The following is a 12840-nucleotide window of genomic DNA, read 5'->3' on the forward strand; positions in this document are numbered from 1 at the left end:
ACCCCTGAATGCCTCATGACCCCCATTCTTCTCTGCCCCATCTGCCTCCCAGTGGGGCCAAGGTGTCTCATTTCCCTCAGGCTCAAAACGGACCCGTATTTGAACATAAATGACCCCAAAAGGGCACCTAACTGACATGCAAATGAGGCTTGCTCCATACCAGCTGTTCCCCACTGTTCACCAGCAGGTGGCAGCAGAGGGCGCCCTCTGCTATGGAGTTCTGGGATATTTGGGGTTCTCCAGTTGTTCTGGGCCACCCACTCTGCCCCTTGCAAATGGGAATCAAGAGCAAGCAGCCCCATAACGCCCTGCCTCTAACCACTGGACCCCGCGGCTCTCCCAGCGCCCAGGATGCAACCCAGGGAGCGCTGACTCCCAGGCGTCCCTCGTCTCCCCCCACCGGACCCCGCTGCCCGCCTTGCCGCTACTCAGTGAGGAAGAGCCGCACACATCAGGAAGTCGTAAGAAAATTGGTGGTTTATTGATGACAAGTTGCAGGCCGTTATACGATACAAGCCACAGGACACAGGTTCTTGCCCGGCTGGGGAACTGACGGCTGCCCCGTCAATTGCCCCCACATCCCGGGCAGCTCCTCCCATTGGGGAGGGGAGAAGAGAAACCTCCCTCCCCCACCGGCCAATGAATCACAGCTCTGCCCCTGCAGAGATGCTGCTCTGGGGTACAGGGCGGAGCTGGAGCCGTGGGCTGGCACCGGGGGTCTGTCAGGGCAGGTGGGGATCAGAGGACTTTCTCGGAGACCTATCAGCTCATTACACACATGGACATACCACGCAGGACGCGCTTACGCCCTGCGCTGAGATGGGGCCAGATGAAAACGGGTGTCCCCAAGGTCAGCCGCCCCCCCCCCCCCCCAGTCCCGTTCTCTCCACTCCGAGCCAGCCAGCCACCCCGGCTCAGAGCCAGCGCCCCCTACAGGGGAAAAGCCGTGTCCAATCCTCCCCCGAGCCAGGCAGTCCCTTGCCCATGGCCACTAGTTACACACATAGCTAGCTAATGCGTTACAAGCCATGCTCCGCTCACCCCTCCTTCGCACAGCGGCTGGAAGAGGGAGCCTGTCGAGGGGGCCGCGCTGCCATTCATGAACACGGGATACTCCCCTACCCCCGTGGGAGTCAGGAGCTGAGCCATTCCTCCGGCTCCTGTCACATCCTGAAACATGCTCCTTGCACAACAGCCGGCCCTTTGGGGGTTGCCTCCAAGCCAGGGGTGGGCAAAAGAGCCTCTGCAGGGTGGATTTGGCTCGCCAGGCGGATGGATCTGGTCCGTGGAGGCCCTGCTGTTTCCCTACCCCCAGGCCTTAATTGGGGGAACGCCTCCTCCCGCCCAGCCAGGAGCATGTGGTGCTTTGAAGCGCCGCACGATCGCGGGGCGTGGGGGGAGAGGAGCGGAGGAGGCTTTGCGCGCTCCCCCGCCCCCAGGTCAGTCAGGAACGAGGACGACAGCTCAGCCCCAAGGGACTGGAATTAAGTACATTCGATGCATTTCCTCTGGCCTACATGAAGGTGACCTGGCGCAGCGGCACACAACCCAAGGGGGTCATGGCTGTCTTCCACGCTTTGATCCGGGCCGGCCGGCATTTTCCCGGCTCGGCCAACGTACACGCGGTGAGAGTGGCAGGGGAGCAGACTGGTGCTTTAAATTAAATGGGCCGTCACAAAGTGCCCCCCCCCCCCCACCTTTTTTTTGGCTCAACAAAAATTTTCCCGGCTCCAGGAGTTGCAAATGAAAAAAGGTTGAGCACCACTGACTCTGGGGGACTGGTTATTTCCCAAGATGATCCATCACTATCACGAGGCCGAAGACTCGCGACCCCTCAAACCGTCTGGGACACCGAGGGCGTGTTTTCACTACAGGCCGGATGGACGGGGCAGTGAGCCGTCCACCGGGAGTCGGTTTGTTACGTCCGGTCTGGTACCGAACGAGAAGAAGAGTAAGGGAAGTCGACGGGAGAGTTTCTTCTGCCGACCCAGCGTGCTGTGGACCTCGCGGTAAGTAGCTCTAAGCAACAGCAATTTGAATTACGCTACTAATTGCAGAGATCGACCTGTGTCCGTAACGCGGCCCCTGCCCTCAGAAACAAGGCTCAACATGCTCATTTCCTGGGAACCAGCTCATCCCTCGGTTCCCTCGGCCAGCACCGCCTCAAGCTGGTGGTCCACAGATGGCGAAAGGATGGCCCACACAGGAGTCCTGGCCCTTACCCCCTCCGTTCGGCTAGACACATCATTCCCGCCCCAGAGCTGGGCACAGAAAAAGAAGTTACTCACGATGATTCTTCGAGATGTGTGTCCCGTGGGTGCTCCACTATAGGTGTCGGGCTTGTCCCGGCGCTGCAGATCGGAGAATTTTCGTAGCCGTAGTCCGCCAGACCGCGCATGCGCGAAGCGCGGCTCGTGCTCTTTCGCGCTGTTTGTGTTTGCGCGGTCTGGCTCCTGCCAGTTCCTCCTGATCCTCTTGGTCTGAAAGACAAAATCATAATTCCGAAGAGGGGAGGAGGGCGGGTCGTGGAGCACCCACGGGACACACATCTCGAAGAATCATTGTTACTGCACAGGGTGAGTAACTTCTTTTTCTTCTTCGAGCAGTGTCCCGTGGGTGCTCCACTATAGGTGAATGTGCAGCAGTAGCCCCTAAAAGGAGGAGGGTTCAGAGCTATCGTACTGTGGCGGTGGACAGCACCGTTCTTGCCACTGCTCCTTCTGGAAGGTGAAGGTTGGGAATGGCATAGTGTTTGGCAAAGGTGAAGTTTGACGACCATGTAGCAGCCCTACAAATGTCTTTTAGAGGTACTCCCTTCAGGAATGCCGTTGATGCAGCGACTGCACACGTGGAATGCGCTGTCGGATTCTGCAACAGTGGTCTGCTACGTAGGGTATAGCATTCCTTTATGCAGTTCACTATGATTGACGAAATGCGCTGTGCTGACAACGGTTGACCCTTAGAACTATCGGCTGTAGACACAAATAGATTGTTTGTCTTCCTGATGGACCTAGTTCTGTCTATATAGAAAGCCAGGGTACGTCTGGCATCCAAAGTGTGTAGCCGAGCTTGTTCTGCCGAGATGTGGGGCTTTGGGTAGAAAGTGGAAAGCACTATCAGCTCGTTGATGTGAAATTTCGAATTCACTTTCGGAAGGAAAGTGGGTTGGGGACGTAAAATAACTCCTTGATCAGTAAACAGAGTGTATGGGGGCAAAGCCGATAAGGCAGCCAGCTCACCCACCCGTCTTGCGGAGGTTATAGCTGTGAGAAAGATAACTTTCATTGTGAGAGTGCGGAAGTCACATGTGGCCAAGGGCTCAAAGGGTTTTTGAGTTAACGTATTAAGAACGAGCTCTAGGTCCCATGGTTGCGCCGGTTGTGTTCGGTGTGGGAAGAGATTATCTAAGCCTTTCATGAAACGTCGCATCGTCGGGTGAGAGAAAACTGAGTAACCCTCCACAGTGTGGTGTAAACGCAGTGATTGCGGCGATGTGTACTCTAATAGAGGCGCAGCTGAGAGAAGAGCTCTTGAGGTGCATGAGGTAGTCCAGGATACGGTGGATGGGTGCGGAGTAGGGATCCAGGGATGCCGACGCACACCATGCGGAAAACCGTGTCCATTTGTGAAGGTAGGTGGATCTCGTGGATAATTTTCTGCTATGTAAAAGAATGTGTTTGACCTCTTGCGAGCAAATCATTTCTGTTTGTTGGAACCAACTAGGAACCATGCCATCAGTGCCAGAAGATCGATCTGGGGATGGAACAGGCGCTGCCTGTTCTGGATGAGGAGGTCGCGCCTCTTGGGCAGAGGGAATGGACGACGCGCTGACATATGATGAAGGTAAGGAAACCACGTTTGCCTTGGCCAAAAGGGAGCTATCAGGATTACAGTGGCTTTGTCCATCAGTATCTTTTCTAATAATCTGGAGATTAGAGGTGTGGGAGGGAACGCAGACAGCAGTTGATGACTCCAATTGTTTAGGAAGGCGTCTCCCTTGGAGTTCCGACCTATTCCTGCCCTTGAACAGTCTTGGGGGCATTTGGCGTTCATGCGGGTCGCAAATAGGTCCACTGTTGGAAATCCCCAGGAGTGGAATATGGTTGAGAGAACTTCCAGGTGAAGCTCCCACTTGTGCTTCAGGAAAAAATGCCTGCTTAGTGCATCGGCTATAGAGTTCTGCTGACCGGGTAAGTATTCTGCAATCAGGGAGATTTTGTGGTGGATACACCAATTCCATAAGGCAATTGCCTCGGAGCAGAGTGACTGGGATCGGGCCCCGTCCTGCCTGTTTATATAGTATACTGTTGTCATGTTGTCGGTAAAAATTCGGACAGTTTGGGCATGAATCTTTGGGAGAAAATAACGACAGGCATTGCGCACCGCTCGTAATTCTAGGAGATTGATATGCAGCATCGACTCCTCCGGGGACCAAAGCCCTTGTACCTGATTGTGTTCCAGGTGTGAGCCCCAGCCTATTAAAGATGCGTCGGTGGTCAGCTGTATTGTCGGGTGTTGGCGATGAAATGGCACACCCGACATCAGATTCTTGGGGGCTGTCTACCAAGTTAGAGAATTTGTGACATGCACTGGGATTGATACCCGTTTTGGACATCTCGAACATTTGGAGTGTAAACCGTAGCTATCCAGTGCTGAAGGCAACGGAAGTGTAGTCTTGCATGCTCGACGACGTATGTCGTGGCTGCCATGTGTCCCATAAGCCGGAGACATTGTAGGACCAAGGGTCTGGGATTGGTGGTGATGGCCTGTATAAGGTCTTGCATTGCTTGGAATCTGGTTATTGGCAATAGAGCACGAGCAGTGGTTGAATCGAGTTGTGCGCCTATGAATTGTATCGATTGTTGTGGCGTCATGGCCGATTTTGGAATGTTGATGATCAGGCCCAAGGTTTCGAAAACTGTTCTCGTGAGGCGTGTCACGCGCAGAGCCTCCACCGCTGAAGGCGCCTTGATTAGGCAGTTGTCTAGGTAGGGGAATGTTATTATGCCTAGACGTCATAGGTACGCTGTTACTACTGCCAGTGTCTTGGAGAAAACCCTGGGAGCCGACGAGAGACCGAAGGGCAGGACCCTGTATTGGAAATAGCCCGCTCCTAATTGAAAGCGTAGGAATCGTCTGTGAGCCGGGTGTATCGCTACATGAAAGTAGGCGTCCTGTAAATCGAGGGACGTGAACCAGTCTCCGCTGTGAAGCGCTGGAATGATAGTGGCTAGGGTAACCATTCTGAAGCGGTACCTCCGCAGGTACCGGTTTAATCCTCTCAGGTCGAGGATCGGTCTCCATCCCCCAGACTTTTTCTCTGTTAGGAAGTATCGGGAATAGAACCCCCGTCCCCGGAACTGTTTTGGTACTATTTCTATTGCTCCGATGGCGAGGAGGCGATTGACCTCTTGTTGTAAGAGAGGCTCGTGAGATGGGTCCCTGAAAAAGGATGGGGCGGGGGGATTGGGTGGGGGTAGAGCGGTGAATGGAATGGTATGCCCTAGTGTGATTGTTTGCAGTACTCATCTGTCGGTGGTGATGTGAGACCAACGGTGTTTGAAAGGTCTCAGGCGGTGGTGAAATAACGCCTGTGGAAGTTTAGGATGGGTGTTTAGCGGAATGGTGTACAGTCCCTCGACTGGGATGTCAAACTTGCTGCTTGGCATTTAGACGGCCAGATGTTTTTGGCTGAGGCCTTCTCTTCTGCTGGTGCTGACGGTTACGTTGCTGGTCCTGCTGTCTGTATTGGGATGGCTGAAAGGCGAATGATCTCTGTCTCTGATAGGGAGTATATCGTTTCCGACGGAAGGGAGGAGTATACATGCCCAGAGTCTTGAGTGTGGATCTAGAGTCTTTACCGGAATGAAGCACCTGATCAGTTTTGTCAGAAAAGAGAGTCTGTCTGTCAAAGGGTAGGTCTTGAACTTTGGACAGCAGGTCTTTAGGGACTGCTGCCTGGTGTAGCAGCGAGGCCCTGCGCATGACCACTGATGTAGCTGTGGTACGCGCTGCGGTGTCAGCCATGTCCAGAGCTATGTGAAGAGCTGTTCTGGCAGCTGTATAGCCTTCCTGGACCACCGCTTTAAGGACCTCCCTTTTGCCCTCGGGTAGATGTTCCAGTAGGGGCACTAGTTTGGCATAATTATCAAAGCTATGATTAGCTAATAGCACCGCATAATTTGCCATCCGGAGTGAAAGGGCAGCAGATGAATAGACCTTCCGACCGAAGAGGTCTAGCTGTTTCATGTCCTTGTCTGGGCCACTCGGTCTTTGCTGCGGGCCCCTCGTTCTTTGTTGGGCCGCGTCGGCAACCAGAGAATTCGGTGGAGGATGAGAGAAAAGAAACTCCATCCCTTTCGCTGGAACGTAATATTTTTTGTCTGCCTTTTTGTTGGTGGCCGGTGCAGAAGCTGGCAGCTGCCATATGTGATCAACAATCTCCAGGATGGCATCGTCCAATGGGAGAGCCACCTTCACCTGCTGCGAAGGATGAAGGTTTCTAAGCAAGTGGTGAGATTTCTGCTGAACTTCCGCAAGCTGTACTTTTTGTGATACCGCCACTCTTCTGAAAAGGTCTTGAAACTGACGAAGGTCGTCAGACGGAGATGTGTCTTCCTGAAAAACAGCATCATCAGGCGAGGAAGAGGATAGGTCGGTAGCAGATTGATGTTGAGACTCATCCTCAGTGGTATGTTGTAGGAGTACCTAAGGCTCAGGTGGTTGGGGCGGCGGGATACTTGATGGAGTTGGTGGTCTGGCTGTTGCTGGTAAAGACTGACACTCCCTGTTGGGTGATGTGTGTGAACGATGAGGAGAGTAGGACACCGAGGAATGTCGAGACTGGGAGTAGTGCCTATAATAACGATGTTCCGGTGACCTATGATAATATGAGGAGCGGTGTGGAGATCTAGAATAGTAACAGGATCTGTGAGAGGTATAATACCCATAGCGCCCGGAGCGTGATGGAGACCTGGGAGATCGAGATCGTTCTCTGGATCTCGGGGTAGGTGGAGGTGACCGGTGATAACGGCGTCTTGGCGAGACACGTGGGGAATGGTAAACCCTTTGCGCGTGCCTGATAGATTGAGGAAAGAGTCCTGATGAAGGAGAAGGCGGTTCAGGTGAAAATTGGATGTTATCTGGTGAGGGAGAAGGTGTAATGATTCTTCTCGATGTTCGGTGCGTGGATAAAGTGGTTCGTCCTGCAGAAGGTCGTGCAGACTGCACATCTCCTTCCATCGGTGCCGGCAGTGCCATGTCAGGAGGCAGGGAACGTTGTGGGAGAATAGACTCCCGAGCCGGAGTGAGTTCCCGCACCGAAGAGTCGCTCGGCGCCGGCGAGTTACTCAGTGCCGGCGAAGGGCGCGGTGCCCGAGCATCTGATCGTGCCAGGGGGCGACGCGGTGCTGGCAACGCGTTCGGTGCCGGAGGTTCCTTCGGTGCCGAGGTGGGGATCGGTGCCGTTGGAGTGGCCTGCGTCGGTGCCGCAGCTGTGGGCGGTGCGGCGGGTGTTCTCGGTGCCGCATGTGATGTCGGTGCCAGGAACGGTTTCGGTGCCAACGATGACTTAGGCGCCCGAATAGTTGCGGGCTGCAGCGCCGAGGTACTGCGGCTGGGCTTCGCCTTAGAGCCATGCACGCCCGAGGTCCCAGGTTTGTCCCCCACGTTAACACGTGTCGGGGGAAGGGAACGAGAAGGCGATGGTCTTTCCTTCGGCTTCTTTGGGGACGGCTCAGCTGAAGGAGTAGGGAGGGATTCGGGATTCGCTCCCTCTTGTGGCTGTAATGCCCTATTGAAGAAGAGCATTGTGAGCCTCATGTCCCTGTCCTTCCTCGCTCTCGCGGTAAGTTTGGAGCAGTGAGGGCACTTCTGGGGTATGTGCCCCTCACCTAAACAGCGGATGCAGAGAGCGTGACCGTTGGAGGCTGCACTTTTTAAACCCCGGAGAACCCGGCATGGTCACCTCTGTCTTCTTCTGACAGGAGTAAAGAAGAAACTATTTACAGTATGAAACTATTTACAGGTAACTTCTGAAGAAATAAAATTTCTACGACTAATACTAATGTCACTAAATAACTGCAAAGAACTAACTATGAAGTAATCTAAGTAAATCCTAAAGGTTCTTTCTCTCTCTCAGCCTGACAGAGTCTGAGGAGAAAACAGTATTCCGTCCGCAGCCGAGGACGGTCAGGAGGAACTGGCGGGAGCCGGACCGCGCGAACACAAACGGCGCGAAAGAGCACGAGCCGCGCTTCGCGCATGCGCGGTCCGGCGGACTACGGCTACGAAAATTCTCCGATCTGCGGCGCCGGGACAAGCCCGACACCTATAGTGGAGCACCCACGGGACACTGATCGAAGAACCCAGGAGTTCTGTGCCTCCAGAGGGGAAGTAAATTCGGGTCGTACGATTCGCCAAAGATTCTCCCCCCATCACTCGCTTGAGCCTGCTGCCTCTTCCAAGGACGCGGCTTGGACAGCCCAAACGTGACGGGTTCTCCCGGCAGCAGGATGGATACAACGCAGCCCCAAATAAACCGGGGGGAAGTGCAAGCGGAGCTCAGGATCAAAATAACTCAGGGACTAAAAACCTGGCCAACCAAGTGAGCCCATTCTGGGTGGAGGAGAGACAGGGCCATTTCATGGAGGGAGCCGAGACCAAAGCCCCTCAGAGCTGGTGGCCAACACCCCCATAGTCCTTCATGGCCTGTCTCCCCCAATTCTAACTGGACCCTCCTCTCCTCCTCTTCTATCGCAGTCCGTGGTTACATGTTAGCATCAACACACTCAGAAGAGATCCCCATGGGTTTGATCGAGGGGGAAGAAATGTACTAGGCCACGACAGTAGCCAGGACCCCCCCACACCCAGAAGCGGGTAGCCTCTGCCCTTGGAAGGAACCTAAGGGTCCCTGTGATGTCCTTCAGGACTGCACTGGGGTCTGTGCTGAGCTGGCCCCCATTAGGGGGGCGCTATGGGGTGGTGGGGAGAAGTCCCCCCCCCCAGTCTGGAAAGGCAGTGGTGTCAGGGAGCTGTGAGGTCCCCGCGGGGGGCAAAGCAGTGCCTCCGTCACTTCCTAGCCAGGATGTCTGGCTGGACAGCGGTGGGGCAGACGGAAGGGCGTTCCTTCACAGCTGGCTGCAGCGTGTGGGGCAGGACCAGATCAAAGCACGACCAGCAAGGTCCCTTCCCCTCCAGTCTGCAGGGAGGGGCCTCCTGCAATCCATTTCTGCCCCCGCCCAGGCCAATACACAGGAGGGCAGGAAGCGCTACCTCGCCCATCGAGCATGCGGGCGGGCAGCAGACACCAGATCCCAGCTTCCGGCCTGGCTCCAGGAGGCTGGCGCGAGCGGCCTCCGGCCCCTTCACTCCCAGTCCGTGGGGGTGCGGATGACGAGCGGGGCGGCGTTTTTGCGCCCGGCGCGGATGCCCGGGTAGAAGAGGGGCCAGATCTTCTCAGTGAACGTGTCCGTGAAGGTGTAGATGTGGGAGCGGTCGGTCACGTTGTAGAAGGACACCCGCCCGGCCTCGTAGTCCAGGAAGACGCCCACCCGCTTGGGCTTGACGGGGAGGTGCAGTGGGGTGAAGGGGGTGGTGGTGGCCGCGTACTTGTCGCCGTTCCACAGTCGTACCCGCCAATAGCCCGTCTCGGGCAGGGCCATCAGCTCACCCTTGCGGCTCACCGAGTCCTTGCAGACGCCCAGGGCCCAGTGCGTCTTGTCGCCCACCTCCACCTCCCAGTAGTGGCGGCCTGAGGTGAAGCCCTCGGTCGCCAGGACGCAGGGGTAGACAGTGAAGCGCCGGGGGGTGTCGGGCAGGTCCCGCAGCCGTGTGTCCACGAACTTCACGCTCTTGCGGTCCTCGGACAGCACCAGGTTGGGGTGGGCCGTGTCGGGGTCCAGGGTCACGTCCCCTGGCGGGGGAGAGAGGCCAGCTGATCAGACCTTTACCCCACCCCACACAGCCCGTGAGCTCGCCCCGCACCCAACCTCCACCCCACTGCTACTCCCTTCCTAAATCACTCCCATGCCAGACCCACCCAACCTCCGTCCTCACCCACACACCACTTCAATCTGTCCCTCCATCTTCCCACTTAACCCCCTGCCCTCACCCACCACCCACCCCATTGCTACCCCCTTTCTACATTCCTTCTATGCCACCCCCAGCCCCTAAACCAACCCCCACTCACCCTCCTGTCCCCAACAACTGACTCCTTCACCCCTCCAAACCAGCGCTCTGTTTTTCCAGCCTCATGCCTCCCGACACCCACAGCACCCTCTCCAGTCCCCAGCAACATCCCACCCCTCCCGGTTCTCACTGACCAAGGTATCTACCTCCAGAGCCTGTAGCAAAAATGTATATTGTAGTTAGTATTGGTTATAAGACTATATAGGCTGCGTCTAGAATGGCATGATTTTCCGCAAATGCTTTTAACGGAAAAGTTTTCTGTTAAAAGCATTTGCGGAAAAGAGCGGCTAGATTGGCACGGATGCTTTTCTGCAGAAGCATTTTTTGCGGAAAAGCGTCCATGCCAATCTAGACGTGCTTTTGTGCAAAAAAGCCCCGATCGTCATTTTCGCCATTGGGGCTTTTTTGCACAAAACAAATCTGAGCTGTCTACACTGGCCCTTTTGCGCAAAAGGACTTTTGCCCGAACGGGAGCAGCATAGTATTTCCACAAGAAGCACTGATTTCTTACATGAGATCGTCAGTGTTCTTGCAGAAATTCAAGTGGCCAGTGTAGACAGCTGGCAAGTTTTTCCGTATTGCGGAAAAACTTGCCAGTCTAGACACAGCCTATAAGTGTGATGTATAATGACTTGCTTATAAGTTCTGTAACTTCTATTTCTGTCTCTCTCATGATTAGATGCTGTTACTGCAAGGCCTTGCTCCCTGTTAGGTATTGCAAATTAAATTGTACCCCTAGTAACTATTGATCTTGTCTGAAACTCTGTACAATTGTGTGGTGTGAGTGGAGGGTGTGTGTGAGTGAAAGCCAGCATAGATGCCCAGGTGATCAAGAAGAAGTGGACACTTAGGGTACGTCTACACTACATGCCTCACAAATCTACATGCCTCTGCCGACAGAGGCATGTAGTGTAGACTACATGCCTCTGTCGGCAGAGGCATGTAGATTTGTTTATTCAGCAAAGGTAAATGAAGCCGCGATTTAAATGATCGCGGCTTCATTTACATTTACATGGCTGCCGCGCTGAGCCGACAAACAGCTGATCAGCTGTTTGTCGGCTCGCTGCTAGTCTGGACGTTCCCCCTGTCGACATCAAAGCCCTTTGTCGGCAGCCCTGGTAAACCTCATTCCACGAGGAATAACGGGGCTGCCGACAAAGGGCTTTGATGTTGACAGGGGGAACGTCCAGACTAGCGGCGAGCCGACAAACAGCTGATCAGCTGTTTGTCGGCTCAGCGCGGCAGCTATGTAAATGTAAATGAAGCCGAGATCATTTAAATCGCGGCTTCATTTACCTTTGCCTACAACCCCAATCTCCATGCCTCTGCCGACAGAGGCATGTAGTCTAGACACAGCCTTAGAAGACAACAAAGACATGCAGTGTGTCTTGAGGCTGAATTGAATTAGCAGCATTAACAAACTCAGGAGACAGGCAAAGACCCTCCCAAGAGCGAGAAACAACCCTGACAATCACCCTGACAATCACCATCAAAGGAACACAAATTAACCCCACCTAAGGGCGGATAAGGGCAGCATGACACAAACACCCACAGACTCCAATGGGAACTGACATGGATAAGAAGGGAAGCTCTTGGCATGAGATTCTGGGTTCAATCCCGCAAGCTGAGCCTCGGAGGAGTCTCAGAGGAACCCTGGCTCCTCGCTCCGTCAGCCTGGCCAGTAAGACGGACTCTCTCTCTTTCTAAAGCAGATGCTAACTGCTTCTCTACTGGATTCTCAACAAACACAGTGCATTGTCTTTCCCCCTGAAAAAGATCCCAGGGGTTTCTTATAAGCATAACAAGTCTGCAGGGCTTCCATGTCGTGGCGTAGGGGGTGGGGGAGTGTTGGCCCCCAGGGGCAGGGAAGGAAGAGGCGGCCCTAACAGCACCGCTCACCGATCAGTCTCTTGATGATCTTGCGCAGGACAAAGTACTGCCGGGGGAAGCTACAGAAATTCTTCTCCAGCTCAATGGGGACCGAGGCCAGTTTCATGGTCCGCATCGTCTCGCACCTGAAGGGGGGAGCACACAGGTAGCATCGCAGCAGCTGGCTCTGCACTCCCAGGACAGGAGTCCAAGGAGCCGGAGTCCCGGCCTACGCGACCCCCCGATACCCTCCCGGCGCTCTGAAAGGGCAGGGCTGTTGTCAGGGGGCATTTCAGACACGCGTTCTGCCTCACAAGTCCTGCCTGTACCCCAGACGCAGGGCGAGGAGGGGAGAAACTGAGGCACGGGGCGGGCAGGCAGGCAATGGGCCGAGCCAGCAGCAGTATGCAGGAGTACTGACTCCCAGTCTCCCCTCTCCGCGCTAACCACTACACCCCACTCCCCCTCCCAGAGCCAGGGAGGAAACCCAGGAGTCCTGACTCCTAGATCCCGGCTCTAATCCACTAGACCCCACTTCCGCTTCCAGAACCCACGAGTCCTGACCCCCAGGCCCCCCAGCTCTAACCACTAGACCCTACTCTGACATTCTGGTCCAAGGCAAAGGCTAGCTCGGTTGTTGGTCTTTTCCTGTAGCTCTGACCCACCCACTAGGCCCCCGCCCCCCTGTGCTGTTCAGAGCCTTTCCCCTTTGGGACTGGTGGGGATGGGGGCTAGGGGTGGGCGGGCGGTGCTGTTTTCAGCTCCCAGGGGTGAGAGCTGGGG

At 55.2% G+C, this 12840-nt stretch overlaps 1 protein-coding gene across 1 annotated transcript in view; it reads right to left on the reverse strand.

The window, feature by feature from the left end:
* Positions 1-459: 459 nt before the first annotated feature.
* Positions 460-12840, reverse strand: part of TRIM39 (tripartite motif containing 39) — a 32607-nt gene continuing 20226 nt past the window's right edge. Inside the window, exons 6-7 of the mRNA XM_075914010.2 lie at positions 12088-12203; positions 460-9913 (exon numbers count right to left, since the gene is read on the reverse strand). Of these exons, the coding sequence (XP_075770125.2) occupies positions 9366-9913; positions 12088-12203 (664 nt within the window). The 3' untranslated portion in view covers positions 460-9365. The remainder of the gene's footprint in view (positions 9914-12087; positions 12204-12840) is intronic.

This window comes from Pelodiscus sinensis, chromosome 19 (genome assembly GCF_052426305.1).
Source record: "Pelodiscus sinensis isolate ZL-2025 chromosome 19, ASM5242630v1, whole genome shotgun sequence".
Lineage (NCBI taxonomy): Eukaryota > Metazoa > Chordata > Testudines > Trionychidae > Pelodiscus > Pelodiscus sinensis.